At 52.7% G+C, this 15,763-nt stretch overlaps 1 protein-coding gene across 5 annotated transcripts in view; it reads right to left on the reverse strand.

Annotated features, from left to right (window-relative positions):
• Positions 1–8,123: 8,123 nt before the first annotated feature.
• CTNNA1 (catenin alpha 1) overlaps positions 8,124–15,763 on the reverse strand; it is a 153,814-nt gene continuing 146,174 nt past the window's right edge. For 4 of the 5 annotated variants that reach the window (XM_021711541.1, XM_021711542.1, XM_008056430.2 and 1 more), the window contains 5 exons: positions 14,320–14,430; positions 12,939–13,120; positions 12,685–12,790; positions 10,523–10,657; positions 8,706–9,293 (listed from right to left, as the gene is read on the reverse strand). In XM_021711541.1, coding sequence (XP_021567216.1) covers positions 9,006–9,293; positions 10,523–10,657; positions 12,685–12,790; positions 12,939–13,120; positions 14,320–14,430 — 822 coding nt within the window. In that variant the 3' untranslated portion in view covers positions 8,706–9,005. Of the gene's footprint in view, positions 9,294–10,522; positions 10,658–12,684; positions 12,791–12,938; positions 13,121–14,319; positions 14,431–15,763 lie in introns of all 5 variants that reach the window. The other variant, XM_008056431.2, reaches the window with a different exon arrangement.

Here is a 15,763-nt window from a genome sequence, read left to right on the forward strand (position 1 = left end):
GTGAGACCTCATCTCTACAAAAAAAAAGAAAGGCAGACATGGTGGCGTGTGCCTGTAGTTCCCGCTACTTGGAAGGCTGAGGTGAACTCCTGAGCCCAGCAGGTCGAGCCTGTGGTGACTGAGAGTGTGCCATTGCCCTCCGGCCTGGGTGATAGAGTGAGACTCCAATTCAAAAAAAAAAAAGTAAAAAAATTAGCTGGGTGTGGTGGTGTATGCCTTTAGTCCCAGATACTTGGGAGGACAAGGCCAGAGGATCACTTGAGCCCAGGATTTTGATGCTGCATGAACTAAGATTGCACCACTGCACTCCAGCCTGGGCAACAGAATGAGACCCTGTCTCCAAATAAACAAAACTAGATAAATTTTTAAAGACCACATGATCATCTCAATAGTTGCAGAAAGACATTTGGCAGAATTATATATTCATCATAAGAACTCTCAGAAGATTAGGAATAGGAAGGGACTTCCTTATCCTTATGAACAGAAACCATATAAAAACCTCCCCCTGACATCAAACTTAATGGTGAAAGGCTGAATTCTTTCCCCCTAAGATTGGGAAAAAGACAAGAATGCCCACTCTCCTAACTCCTTTTTAATATTGTACTGGAAGTCTTGGGTGGTGCCTTAAGGCAAGAAATGAAATAGAAAGCCTACAGATTGGAAAAGAAGAAATAAAACGATCTCTATTCGCAAATGACATGATCATTAATGTGGAAAATCCCATGGGATCTACAACAAAACTCACAGAACTAGCAAATGGAGTCTAGGATTTTCTGCTGGAACACAATAGGTGCAAGATTTTATGCTGAAAGCTACAAAATATGGGTGAAAGAAATCAAAGGCCTAAATAAATGGATGGCTCTACTGAGTCCCGGGCTGAAAGACAGTCTTGTTAAGACGGTAGGCCCCACAAAACTCACTTGTCGATTCAGTGCAATTTTAGATTTCAAGAGCCTTATTTGAAAATTTTTGTGTAAATGCAAAGGAACTAGAACAGTTAAAATAACTTTGAGACTGGGCTCAGTGGCTCAGCCTGTAATCCCAGCACTTTGGGAGGCTGAGGCAAGTGGATTGCTTGAGCCCACGTTCAAGGCCAGGCCAGGCAACTTGACAAGATCTCATCTCTACAGTAAATTAAAAAAAAATTAGCCGTGTGTGGTAGCATGCGCCTGTAGTTCCGGCTACTTGAAAGGCTGAGGCAGAAGGATCCCTGAGCCCGGCAGGTCAAGGCTGCAGTGGCCGTGAGCGTGCCGCTGCGCTCCAGCCTGGACAACAGAGTGAGACTCCAACTCAAAAAAAAAAAAGACCTTCCCCAGTGGAAGGAATGCGGAGATCATGAAGCTTCCATAAAAACCTGAGAGGCTTGGAAGGCTGAGGTGGAAGGATCATGGAAGCCCAGCAGGTCAACACTGGGGTGGCCATGAGTGTGCCACTGCACTCCAGCCTGGGTGACATGGTGAGACTCCAACTCAAAAAAAAAGAAAAGAAACCCAAGAGGACTGGGCCCAGAGAGCTTCCGAAGAGCTGAACACAAGGTAGCGTCCAGGGAGGGCATGGAAGTCTGTGCCTCCCCCCATCTCACGCTATGTGTCTCATCTGTATCCTTCTCAGTACAAGCGTCTAAAGGTCCCCTACATGCAGACCTTTCAAGTTGCGAGCTTTCAAAGATGTGAATGTGCATTCACATGTTCAATCACGTAGGTTAGTTGTGGTGACAGGGGCCCCCTGGATATGTCTGGTGTGCATTGTCACGTGTGTGCATCCTCTACAAGTGGTTGTGCTTTTGTGTACTGTACAGTACTGTATAGAGTACAGTAGTACCATATCTTTATTTTAAACCCCAGATGTCCGGAAGCAAGAGATGAAGGCAGCAGTGACAGCTGCTGTAGCCGATTGTCTTAGTTGGGTGCCTAGACTAACTTTGTTGGACTTGTGGAAAACATTGGGCTTACGAACAGAACTCGTTCATATGTAGGGGACTTACTGTATCCTTTAGAATAAACTGGCAAATTTAAGTGTTTCCATGAGTTCTGCGAGCCACTTCTGCAAATCAAACCCAACATGAAGCTGGCTGGTCAGAAGTTCTGGATGCCTGGACTTGTGACCGGTGTAGGGAGGAGGAGGTGGAGTCTTGAGGACTGAGCCCTCTCCTGTGCGATCTGACACTCTCCAGGCAGGCAGTGTTGGAGCCGCATTGGAGGACGCCCAGCTGGTGTTCGAAACTCCCACATTTGGCCACGGAAGTCATCGCGTCAATGATTCTTATGGAGTGAGGGCAGAGGCACAAACCCTGTTTGGGAACGTTTTCCCTAAAGGACGGCTCAAATGTCCCTCACTGGGGGATGATCCACAAGCTGTGGTGTGTCCTTCCATGGAATATGACTGCAATAAAAGGAATGAGCTGTCAGTGCCAACGACACGCACTCATCTTAAGGCTCCGCCCTGCGTTATTCTGTTCATATACATTCTGGAAAAGGCAAACACAGGGAGCGGACGTTGCCGGGACTTGGGCTGGGGGGCGTCCCGGCTGAATTAGGAGAGCACGCAGGAGTCTTTGGGGCTGATGGGGCTGTTGTGCATCTTCGCTGTGGTGCTTCCACGACTGTGCTGGTCAAGACTCATAGGATCATACATCAGGAATTCTAGTGTAAATTGCAACCTGAATTTTAAAAAGGTGACGACAGCCCATCCTTTCCCAATCCCTTTACTACACTTTACCATCCTCTCTGCTCTTGTGGTCACTTGTGTCCATCGTGTCTGGGTGGTGAATCCGCGTCACGGTGCCTGTGGTGCGTCTCTTCCCAGCCCTCCCATGGGTGGCTTGAAATCTGATGTGGGAGTATTTACGCCATGGAAATTGGAAAATGCTACAGCTCAAGGCTGAACTTATTTTGTTGATTGTCTAGGCTTAAGAATGTGGAGGAAGTCACGGCAACATAGTGAGAACCTGTCTCTACAAAAATATTTTTTAAATGTCAGCTGAGAATGGTGGCATACGCCTGTAGTCCCAGCTACTTGGGAGGCTGAGACAGAAGGATCACCTGAGTACAGGAGGTCAAGGCTGTGGCAAGCCATGATCATACCACGGCACTCCAGCACGGTGACAAGAGTGTAGACCTCATCTCTGAAAGAAAAAAAGTGATGAAGAAAGTGTTGGCTGGGCTCGGTGGCTTGGCCTGTAATCCCAGCTCTTTGGGAGGCCGAGGCGAGTGGGTTGCCTGAGCCCGCGGGTTCGAGACCCACCTGGCCAACTTGTCAAGACCTTGTCTCTACAATAAATCAACAATTAGCCGGGTGGGCATGGTAGCACATGCCTGTAATTCCGACTACTCGGGAGGCTGAGGCGGCAGGATCGCCGGAGCCCAGCAGGTCGAGGCGGCGGTGGCCGGGAGCGGCCACTGCACTCCAGTCTGCGCGACGGAGTGAGACTCCAACCCCAAAAAAAAAAGGAAATGTTAATGTCAATTAAACTTCAAAGAATGTCATCTATAGCAGTTACATCATCAGTAGCACAACAAATGGAGGCAATTATCTTACAGTATTTGACAACTATTATCTGACTCGGCAAAGAAGTCGCTCACTGACAGTGAAATTTCAACACGCGTTTTTGTTCATTTTCATGTTACTCTTTAGGGTAAATAGAAATATCAGGCAACACTCATGGCAGGACCAACCTCCTCTGTCAGTTGCAACCCTAGGTTGGCTGTGGATGCGAGTCCAGCAAAGATCCGTGAAAGCCTTCTCAGGGAACCCACTGGCTCGAGGCGATTTGCAGGAGAGTGTTGCGCGTTCCGTTATTCTTTAGAAGCTGTGCTACAGAGCCTTCATTTGTGACGGCGAAGGGTATCATCAGTGGACGTGGTCTGCGCATCTTCCCCTGGCCTTACCTGCGACACACCCCGCTGTGTGGGTGTCGCTGGCCTGGAGGCTGCAAGGGCTGAACATGGAGGATGGGGGCCCAGATCTGGCCCTGGGCTTCTCCACAGCAGAGGTCACGGCAGCGTGAGCTGCCGAAGGAAACCCGGCAGGCCTGGGCAAGGGGTGGAACCATGAAGGGAGCGACGGAGTGGCTGCCTTTGCATGCCCCAAGGGCCCTCTGGGTCCCAGGAGGGGTAGCCCAAAGGGGGGCTTTGGAGGGAGTGGGTCTTGACACTGGGCCACTCGCCCGCTGGAGGCGCCACAGTGGCACGGGCACCTCCCAGGCCCCAGGGATGGAATGGGGGGGCGAGCACACTGCGGGTCCTTCTCTCGCTTCCCTGGGGAGGCGGCTGGGGGGAGGCGGAACAGGTGGGGCTGGAAGCCGTGAGGAGTCAGGCCTTTGAAATCTCTGCACGGGGCAGCCTGTGGGCTGGTTCCCAAGCGTCCTGGGGAAGGCACGGGGGCTGCCAGCAAGGGGGTGCTGCGCAGTCGCCGGGAGCAGGGGGCGGGAGAGGAGTCCGAGGGGCGGCGAGGGCAGGAAGCCGGACGCCTGCTTCGGGCCTTGGCTCCCCCGGGCCTCCTCGGAAGCACGGCATGGAGACTGCCAGGCAGGGCCTGTCCTGGATGAGAAGCAGAAAGTGTCACGATGGCTGAGAGGCAGGTGCCTGGGCGAGACTGTAGTCGCGAGTCCCTCTCCCTTGCATGCTTGGGGTGAGGCCGGCCAGGCTGGACTCTGCGTGGGGCCTTGGGGTCCAGGCCTCCAGTCTCACTCGCCAGCTTTCGGCCCCCGATGCCTTCTGATGGGTGGCTGGAGGTAAACCGTGGTCCGCTCGTGTAACTGGTTTGATAGTTACCTGTCAAGCACATGCCACCACCCACCCCGACCCGTGGAGATGAGCAAAGCCAGCCCAGGCTGTTTCCGAGGGTCAGTCAGGAGGGGGTCAGCCGAGTGCACGCTGGTGCTGGGGTGTGTACCTGGGCAGAGAGGGCAAGGCCAAGTGGATGGCGTAGCTGGCATTTCCCTCTGTGGTTCAGAGATGATCTAGGTGATACACGGGTGAGTGGTTTTTGTTTGTGTTTGAGTTGGGGTCTCACTGTCTCCCAGGCTGGAGTGCAGTGGCCGCTCCCAGCCACCGCAGCCTCGACCTGCTGGGATCCGTCGATCCTTCCGCCTCAGCCTTCCAAGGAGCTGGAACTGCAGGCGCGTGCTACCACACCCGGCTGATTTTTTGATTTCTTGTAGAGATGAGGTCTCGCCAAGTTGCCCCGCTGGGTCTGGAACCCACGGGGCTCAGGCAGTCCTCTCACCTTGGCCTCCCAAAGTGCTGGGATTATAGGCATGAGCCACCACACCCGGCAGAAATGTGTGACTTATTGTAGAGATAAGGTCTCACCAAGGTTCTCAGGCTGGCCTTAAACCCCTGGGCTCAGGCAGTCCTCCTGCCTCCGCCTCCTAAAGTTCTGGGATTACAGGGGTGAGCCACTTTGCCTGCCTGGCAAGATGCTATTTTAATGGGAGGGGCAAAATAACTATTTGTGGAGGGCGGGCCCTTGTAGTACAGACTTCCCCGTTAGGTAAGTGTTCTAGGCACCATCGGCATCAGTGTAGCAGCTCGTGTTGTGAGAGGTTGCAGAAGAGAGGTCGTAAGTGGCAGACAGGTGACTGGGTCTTCCACCAGGACGATGCACCTGCCACCACACCGTGCTCAGTGCCCCCCCCCTTATTCATCTGGTCTTGCTTTGAGCAACTTTTTTTGGTTTCCTCGATGAAAAAAGTCCTCAAAGAGAAACATTTTGCCAACGTGGAAGAGGTGAAACAAAAAATGGCAGAAGCACGAAAAGGCATCAAAATGGACAAGTTCACCATTTTTGAACAGCAAAATAAGCATCTCGGTAGGTGTCTTGCATCAGATGAAGAGTACTTTGAAGGTGACTGAAGTTTAAACAAGCATGAATAAATACAAAAATCTAAAAACAAATTCTAGGCTTTGCTGGGTCCCCCATCATATATTAGGGGAAAAGTGACACTAGCATCTCAAACCTGATCTCTCGGATGCTGCTTGGGTGGAAGCTACCTTAAGTAGAAGTTAGGCTTCTTAAGGGAAATGGTGCCAGGGCTGGGGGCACCCATGGCAGAAGCAAAGCGTGTGTTCAGCCACGAGGGATGTGTGGGAGGCAGGCTAGCACTTCGGCAGGTGGCTGGGGCTTTGGGAAGAGACTCGACCGGCTCAGATGTCTGGACGCTGGGGCTGGGGCTGGGCAGGGGCAGGAGGCCGCTGAAGAGCCTCTGCTCGATGGGCGGCGGGATGGGCTGAGGGCCGGGAGGCAGCGGGGTGACTCGTGGAGGCGCCGGCTGTGGGCCCCTGGTGGAACAGGCGAGGACAGACATGGATGTGGAGCTCAGGCCTGGAGGCTTAGAGTGCGACAGACGCAGCAACTAAAGCCACAAGAACGTCCCCAGCCAGGGGGAGGGATCCAAGACCCCGGGCACATGGTTCCCTAGGGCCCCGGAGACGCAGTGGTGGAAGAAGCTGCCGCAGAACTCCACGGAGACGGCGCAAGGAAAGGGGCCAGCGCTGAAGAAAGGTGGGGGAGGACTTGCCAGAGAGCTTTTCGATAAGGCGACACTTGAAGGACATGCTGAAGCAAGCAGGGGGTCTCTGGGGAAAGGGCACTCCAGGCTGGAAAGCACAGGCACGAAGGCCGAAGTCGGATGTGCTTGTCATGTTCAAGAACTTGGAGTCCAGGGACAGAAGCAGAATGGCAGAAGGCGGGGAGAGAAAAGGCCAGAGGCAGCAGAAGGCCTTGAGTTAAGGACTTTGGCTTGCACTGAGGGACTGGAGGCCACTGAAGGTTTGTGCTCCGGGAACGGCATGAACGACCTGTCTGACAGGGACACAGGCCGGGGAGACTAGCTATGGTAGCCCACCTCCGGTGGCCCAGCCCTGCCTGTGCCCCACAGAACACAAGAGGGGCAGGGGGGGGTCACTCACCAGCTCAGGCTTAAAGGAACATCGTGGTTTCCACCTGGCCGCGGCTCTGTGGGAAGGCCCACGTGGCACGGAGCCGAGGCCTTCTGCCAACAGCCATGGGTGGACGTTGAAAGCAGATCGCTGGCCTGGTCCCGCCTTCAGAGACTGCAGCCTAGGATGACAGCTTGGCGACTAGTTCCCGAGACCCCGAAGCAGAACTATCCATCAGCTGCTCCTGGATTCAGGACCTTCAGAAACCGTGAGGTAACACTCGCTTTAGCTGCTGCATTTGGGGGCAATCTGTTACACAGTAGTAACTGTGACAGCATGGTGGCTTAGGCCAGGTGACAGTAAACAGAGGTGGTGGCAAGTCATTAAATTGTGCATACCTTTAAAAGGTTGAGTTTTGCTTTCTCAGGCATTTAGCTGGAGAAAAAAGGTGATGGGCAGTGCTGGCCACAGGGGAGGGGAAACAGGAGGGGGTGGCGGCTTGGGGGAGAGCAGAGATGGCCAGCACGCCGGGAAAGGCCACACTGGAACGCCAGAGACAGTCGCTGGACGTCCAAGTGGGGAGTCGAGGAGGAGTCAGTTATAAACGGTTCCAGAAGGCCCTGGGGAGAAGTGAACATTTGGATGGTATGTAGAGCCAGGGGCTGGCTAGGATCGAACAGTGCAGCGGCGTCCAGACACCACTGGGGAAGCAGACCAGAGTGTGGGCCCTGGAAGCCAGGTGAGTGGCAGCAGGAGGTCAGCGACACGGAGAGGAGGAACGAGCGGTCTGCACGGCAGCGTGAAAGAGGGTCATCCTGACAAGGGCACGGTAGGATGAGCTGGCTGGAGTGGCAGAGGGAACAGACGCGAGGAAGAGGAGACGTGCATCCCTCCGGGCACTGGGAGGGCCCGCAGGCCGAGGGGGTGTCCACCTGAGACAGCCGTCCCCACGGCCCGGTGTGCCCAGGGCGCTGACGCGAGCAATGGGGCAGGTGGAGGGCGGCGGCATGAAGCCAGGAGGCGTCCAGCATCCTCCCAAGGTGGCATGCGGGTTGAGGCACTCAGCAGCACAGGGCACGGCCCCCCCTGCTGGCAGGCACGAGCCTCCGCCTAGAGCCCCGAGCAGGCTCCCTCCTGGGCCACACTGACCCGGAGGAAGAGGAATGCCTGGGAGGGCCCAGAGCACCGCGCAGGGTCTGGGCAAACCCAGGAAGGCAGAGAAGACGACTTTGGCCTCTCGGATGTGGTTTCATGCTGGACTTTATTGGGAAAAGTTAGTGTAAAAATCATCTATATTTGTAAAATTTAAATAAGACAGTAAATTATACCTTGTAGCTATAGTAATTGCTGTGGTAATCACAAATAAGGTAAAGCCTAAATTACTGCCTAAGCAAACACTATTTTGTTGGGCTTCTGCTCAAGCCCAAGGCAGGAAACACTGCAGTTATTAGAAGTGAGCCCCATGATGAATTTGCATTTGAAGCTGGAAGGGGGGGAAGCATGTTCTGATTACAGCATCACAATGCTCTAGCCTGCAAAAAGCAACTTTATTAATGTCCCGCAGCAAAGTACATTAGTAATTGGAGCCATGCACTAAAATTCTCATTTCATGTCATAAAGAGGCATCCGTGTTCTTCACGTTACATGATATCAGACTGAGTGTCATGTGGCTGGTCCCTCTGAGGACCCTTCTGGGACTATTCCTGCTCCAGGGACTGTTTCCCCAGATGCTCGCACGGTCATCTGTGGGCACGTACAGGCAGTCAAGCTGTCTGAACCCGCCTCCCTCTTCTGAACTGAGGTGAGGCTGAGCCCTAGAAGAGCAGAGAACTGGCATCCTAACTTGGTCAGAGTGTTACTAACAGGTTATCGTGGGATTCTCTTTGGTTATGGAAATTTTACTTTTGTATAAGCATATAAAAAAATATAGCTAGAAACAGCCTCCTGATTCTAAAAGCATCTTTGACCAACTTAAACACAAACATGTCCTTGCAAAATTCACTACCTAGACAGGTTCAAAGTACGCTGATTTCTGGCAGGATCTAACTCAGTGTTCTATTTAGCAAACAGAACACTGACTAAGATCCTAGAGCCTAGAGGGGTGAGGGCAGAGGCTGGGCAGACTTAGATGCTGTCCATGGCCTTGAACTCGCTGAGGGCCTGCACAGGGTTCACGTGCTTCTTCTGAGATGCACGTTTAATCTTGGTCTGTGTCTCATCCTGCTTCTCTCTCTTCACCAGGGGCTTCTTCTCAGGCGCCTTCATCTTCCAGGACACAGCGGGAAGGTTGAGGGATGCCATGCCCTGAGACTTCTGGTATTTGGTGGAGGCCACATAGGATGCCTTCACTGTCTGCACCACGGCGTTCATCAGGTTCTTGGCCGCCTGGATCAGGGACATGGCACTGTCCACCTACGAGGCAGACGGAGGCAGTGAAGACCACGGGCCTGACCTCCAGCCCCACGTGCACACGGGACCTGCCTACACTCACAGGAGCGCCCCTCCCCTCCTGCAAGACCAGGGCGCAGGGAACGAAACACCCATCACTGATGAGCCCCCTCGGACAGCCCGGAAAGCTCTGCTTTGTTCCCTCAGAGAGAGAGTGGTAACGAAGACACAAGCACTGTGGCCTTGCTCGCCCCAACCCCTGAAGCCACGTGGAAGCAGGCCTGCATCTTTCTTTTGGGCACAGTGAATGACCCCAGGGCCACAAGCACAAGGCCCACGAGCAGCTGCTGGGAGGGGGAGAGGAGGAGGAGGAGAAGGGCACAGAGCCCCAGGCCGCAGGGGCAGCCTCCCCTCGCTGGGAGAGTATGGGGAGCTGCTCTCTACAGATGGGGTATTTGTGGTCTGGCAGACGAGCAAACAGTTTCAATCTGTTCAATATAATGAGTGTTTCTTCTAAAAGAAATTCAGTGGGATTAAGTGGGGCTGTGGGGACTCAGTGGTCCCAAAGCATCAGTGAAGCCAGCTTCTTTCTCCTGCCCAGACTGAGAAGGGGCCTAGAACTGTGACCCAATAAAAAAAACAGGGAGCCAGCCGGGCTCGGTGGCTCAGCCTATAATCCCATGCTTTGGGAGGCTGAGGTGAGTGGATTGCCTTAGCCTGCGGGTTCGAGACCCGCCTGGGCAACTTGGCGAGCCCTCATCTCTACAATAAATCAAAAATCAGCCGGGCGTGGTAGCGCGAGCCTGTAATTCTGGCTACTCAGAAGGCTGAGGCGGAAGGATAGCCGGAGCCCAGCGGGCGAGGCTGTGGTGGCCGGGAGCGGCCACTGCACTCCAGCCTGGGTGACAGAGTGAGACTCCAACACACACACAAAAAAGAAAAATAGCTTATCTGTATCTACTTGGCAATTTTTGAACAAGCGTAACTCTTCTCTAGGGGAAGAAAATCAAGGAAGACTACTCTTTCCCTGCAAGGGGCTAGCAAAAGGGAAGAGGCCAGCCCATGTGATGGCTCCCAGCTGTCACCAAGAAGCGCTTCTGTTCAACAGGAAGCAGATGACGTATGGCCCCTGGCCTCCAGAGACTGGGCTTGTGCCCAGCACCGGGTAGGGAGGCACACTGGCTGAGAAGAGACCGTCGTTTCCAGCAAGTCCGCACGCTCCCACCGGCCCTCTTCTCTCCCGGAACACTCACCCCAGAGACGACGAGCTCTCCGCCCAGATTCTGCACCTCAGCCTTGACCTTGCTACAGATGTTGAGCTGGTGGCAGTAGAGGGCGATGCGCTGGAGGTAGGCCAGCAGGTCCTGCTTGCAGGCCGAGTCTGGGCACTGAGGGGACAGCAAGCTTAGCACAGGCACTCCAGGACCCCGCCCCCGAAAGTCCAGAAGGACCCAGGTGGAAATAACATGCTTCCTCTCCTCTTGCTGGAACAAGGGCAGGAACAGTCAATTCTCTAGTTACCCAAAGCAGCCACACCCGTCTACCTGGGGACAAAGCACGTGAGGTGAGGGGGTCACGCGTGGAACCCTAAAATGCAGCCCGGCACTAGCTGTTCTGAGGCTGCCTCTGACTCATGACAGCAGGGAAACCACTGCCAAGTACTCCACCTCGGAACTCATAGCAGGGCAGAAGCCATGGCCCTTCAAGGTGAGAAAAAGCCTTGGCAAGCAGGAGTCTGGAATGTTCTGAGGGCAAATGACCACACCAACATGTAGCCCTTCTGCTTAAAGGTGCTGTATCTGCCCGTGATGATGCGCTATGGACAGGCCAATGGCGAAGATGCTCACTTCAGGCCACGCACAAGCAAACCGCAGCACGAAAAGGAATACCTGGGGCGGGGAAGCCCCAGCCAGTAGAGAGCAGAGGCAGCCCCTGCCCAGTTCCTGTCTTGCTGCCCAATCTCAGGATTTTGGAGGCTCCTGCAACACGGCTGGCTAAGAAGGGCCCTAACCAAAGGACAAAGTAGAAAACACCTCAAGTGTTCTCAGCAAACATTTTTTACCAAGGAAGCTGGGCAAAGTGCCTCACAGAGGGCAGCATAAAACGAGGCCTTGGAGACTTTGGATTTTCATCTAACCAGACCCTAAAGCAGAGTCATGTCTGATTTGCATTTTCAGATGTCAGTGTTGGCGGCCTTATGCAGAGTAGGAAATCAGTGAGGAGTGGCCACCACTGCAGACCTGGACTGAGCGGGTCGTTGCAGACCAGAAAAGACGGGTTTGTCTCAAGATACACCTGGCCGGTAGAAGCAGCAGGGCTTATTGCAGCAGGGCTTATTACTGGATGTCGTGGAAGAGGAGTAGTCAAGGATGGCATCACCATCTTTGGCTTGAGTAATGAGGGACAGATGTCACTCATCCTGTGGTCCAGATGAGACTGAGAGGGTGGGCACTTCAGGGAAAAGGATGAGGAGGTGAGGTTTTTCAGCCACAGAGAAAGACACAACTGAGAAAGAGCTTCTCTGGGAAGTCTGGAGTATCAAAGAAATGTGTGACCTATCAGTAGGAGGGAGGGGCAGAATGATGAGGGCTGGTAGGTTGAGAAGACAACACTAACAGAAACCTGTCCCCAGTGGGCAGATCAGCCTTCCAAAGCCCTGGCCCCATGACTCTTGATGCTTACAGGAAATAAGCCCTTAAAAAAAGAGGCTCTAGCGGGCTCGGTGGCTCAGCCTGTAATCCCGCGCCTTTGGGAGGCTGAGGTGAGTGCATTGCCTGAGCCCGCGGGTTCGAGACCCACCTGGGCAGCGAGACCTCATCTCTACAACAAATAAAAAAAATCAGCCGGGCGTGGTAGCACGCGCCTGTAGTTCCGGCTACTCGGAAGGCTGAGGCGGAAGGATCGCTGGAGCCCAGCAGGTTGAGGCTGCGGTGGCTGGGAGCGGCCACTGTACTCCAGTCTGGGCGACAGAGTGAGACTCCAACTCAAAAAAAAAAAAAAAAATTGAAAAAAAAAAAGAGGCTCTTATACATCTGGTTCCAATGTGTCAGGGTTTGCAGAAGCAGCTCCAGCCCAGAATGGAGGTTGTGAGAGAGAGAGAACAAAAGTCCACAGCAGAGGTTGGTTTTACCTGTCAGGTGACAGAGGATTCCAGGACATGCATACCTGCTCCAGAGATGTGCTCAAATACAAACTGGGCCTAACTCCTACAACTTGGCAAGGAAGAACAGGAATAAAGAAATCCTTAGGAATCTGTGCTGGGATTAGTCAGGTAGGCTAGGAACAATTTTTAGAAATAAGTGACACGAGAGCTATGGCCCATGAGACCTGTCATTTTAGCTGCCTCATGAGTGGACCAGGCTGGGCTGCCTGAATCCCAGGAGCTTAGGACCCACGTGGCAAGCCTGTCACTTACATGGTCTGCGATGGTGCGGCCAAGCTTGTCCATCCTGGACCCTGCCTCGGCAATCTTCTTGGCAGCACTGATCACATCTGATGTGTTTTTGAGCGGCCCTTTACCTCTGAAGAGAGAGAACACGATCACTGTACCCGAGACCCTCGCGGAGGGGGGTGTGAGTGGAAACAAGGCTGCGGTCTGAGCTTCACGTGGTGGCCTGAGGGGAGAAAGCGGTCCTGGGTATGGCCGGGCAGGGGTGGGGCACCGCTCACCGGGTGAAGTCTGTCATCTCCATCATGATCATGCACATCTGCTTGGCTAGCACGATGATGTCATTGCCGCTGTCGTCCCATTTGGATACTTCGGCATCCAGCTTGCTCTTCTCTTCCTGGAAGCTGGCCACCTGCTCCGCAATCTTTGCTTTCTGCTCCTGGGGAAGCTGGGCCATGATTGCCTACGATCAGAAACACAGAAAGCTCTTACATAAAGAGAAGACGAAGTCCTCAGAGTGCATTAGCCAAGACTATTTCCAACAGGCAATCTATGACACAGGTAGGATAGTGCTTTAATAGGTTTCATTTTGCCCAAAGGGCTATTTCTTCTCATTTTTTTTGCAGAAACTTATGGCAGCCTGAGTTTTCGACCCACTTTCAAAAGCAAGATTTAGGGTGGAGGGAAACAGTGTATGGGATAGAAACTGATGTGGAAGCTTCGCAGTCACACCTGTGTACTCCAGGCCAGAAACCTGGTTAGCTTGATTCTTTTTACTGCACCGTCTGCCTCCTGCGGTGGGGACGGAATGAATGAAACAAGGCGTTAGGAGAGTAGGGGACCCTTTCCCCGGTGGCCTGACAGCTCCAACACTTCCAAATGACCTGAAGCTGGTTTTAGAATGTAAATTGTGAAGAAACAGGGCAGAGGAGACTCTGCCGAGGAATGTACATTTAGTTTCTCGATGTGGCAATTCAACTGAACTAGAACAGCACTTGGAGGCCTGTGGCCACCTCAAGCCCACAGATCCAAGTCTGGGCCCCTTCCTTCAGCTTCCCAAAGTGCTCAGGACCACGCAGGACCTAAAGCAGGAATGTGCTCACTGTTCTAGACAGATTTCCAAAGAGTGAAATAAAAGACTCCTTAGAAATATTTCTTGGCATCCTCCCAAAAACATAAATGCTATTGATTGAAGATTTAATGACTCAAATGAATGCAGTGGCTCTGACTGGTTTTCTTGAATGTACCACTGTTATTTTTTTAAACCCATGAATAATTAAATAGTTCATACCCGTGGTTATCATTGAGATGGGCAAAGGCAGGAATCTTTTTCAAATTTCACAATCCTTTCAACAGGCACTGCATTGATGAAATCCAAGGCCTCTCCTGACCCAGGGCTCAACCGTACACCAAAGCCCAAGGGCATGGCTGAGGAGGCCCAGGTTCCTGCCCCGCTCCCCGCTGAGGAGACATTTTGGTGGAACCTACGACTGGCCAGCAGGGGCCATGATGTAGTTTTAACTTCAGTCCTACTGCTGGAGAAAGACAGGGGAAATGTGTTGTTGTGAATACCAAGGGTATTTTCCTGGAAAAGGCAAGGCCTGGTAGGGACAGGGAAGGCCTGCAGAACAAACTGAACTGCCCCTTGGGGCGCGTCCTTACCCGGGCACTTTGGCCGGCTATCAGCTGGTCGTCTTCTGTCTGGACGCTTGTCCTACTTCTGACATCAAAATCTTCCGTCTCAAAGTCAGAGTCATCCAGCTCCTCAGGGGTCTGCCACCAAGACAGAGATCATGAGTCAGACACAACCCTGGGCTGTGGCCGCCGATCTCCAGCCATCTGAGCCTCTTGGCCAACTGCACGGGTGCCCAGAATTCTGGATCTTAATGTGCAGTGTTCCAAACAGCCTGGGTCAGAAAGTTAAACTTGCTCATCCTTTGTCTGAGAGCCTCTGTCCCACATCAAGCCTAAGCACCACCAGCACTTCCCCCAGAGCCTGGGCTTCTACGGTGTATAGGGCTCGGTTTCTACCACTGAGTCAAGACACTGTGTGACATAAGGCTTTCCCCTTTCAATGTACTTTCCCAACACCTGCATCTGCAGACAGAGCTGAGAATCATCCTGGGTAGAAAAGGTGCTGTCTTAAAAATAGAGTGTTTTCTACAGCACTAAGCAGAGTTGTATAACTTTCCTACTTATGACAATTAAATAAATTAATACTAGGCCTTCTGTTAGGGTACCAAGGCTGCTTAGAGGAATAAAAATAGGCAGTGTGTTTTAATGTATTCTTTTGGCTTTTATCAAAGGAAGAGAGGAAGAATGCAGCAGGTAAGGGCTGAGGAAATACCAGAGGGACTGACTGATTACTGGGCCTGGCTCTTTGCTTTAATTATGAAATAAAACTCTTATTTTGCACAAATCACCAGCCTCTTGTGATTAACTACTAACTCGAAGCATAATGTCGTCTTCTGGCAGTCATCAATAAGGGGGCAGCAGGCAAAAGAGCTGGAACCGGCTCTCGGCCTAGCCGGCTGGCCTGACAAGAAAACAGTGAAGCGAGTTCCTCATCTGCACCAGGACCCAATCTAAACCCAGGCCAATGAGAGGACGTGTGAGAAACGCTCTGAACCACCAGGAGTGTCCATGTGCCAAGGCTGGGCTGTCCCTCGATGAGACAAGGTGAGACGGTGAGCAGTTGCACAAGGTCTTGGAGTCCTATTGACTTGGTGGCACAGAACACGGTGCCAGCACTGGTGACTATAATGCCTCAGTCATAGAAACCTTTAGTGCTGGTTTTGGCTAAATCCGTTAAGGAACTTTCAAAGGAGGGCCACCTCACAACGCTGCTTCCTCATCTCCCAGACAGCCCACCTGGGACCTGAACCTGTTCTTGCCCAGCAAACCAATCACTTTTTCCTTTATTCTTTCATTCAGTCACTCATTAAAACATTGGTTGACCCAGATATAGTGGCTCAAACCTGTAACCCCAATGCTTTGGGAAGCCGAAATGGGAGAATCGCTTGGGACCAAGACCAGCCTGGGCAACAAGTGAGACCCCACCTCTCCAAAAAAAAAAAAAAAATTTTTTTTTTTCAATTTAAGAAAA

Source organism: Carlito syrichta, unplaced genomic scaffold (assembly GCF_000164805.1).
Source record: "Carlito syrichta isolate Samal-C Ts95f unplaced genomic scaffold, Tarsius_syrichta-2.0.1 Scaffold302355, whole genome shotgun sequence".
In the NCBI taxonomy this organism is placed as follows: Eukaryota; Metazoa; Chordata; class Mammalia; order Primates; family Tarsiidae; genus Carlito; species Carlito syrichta.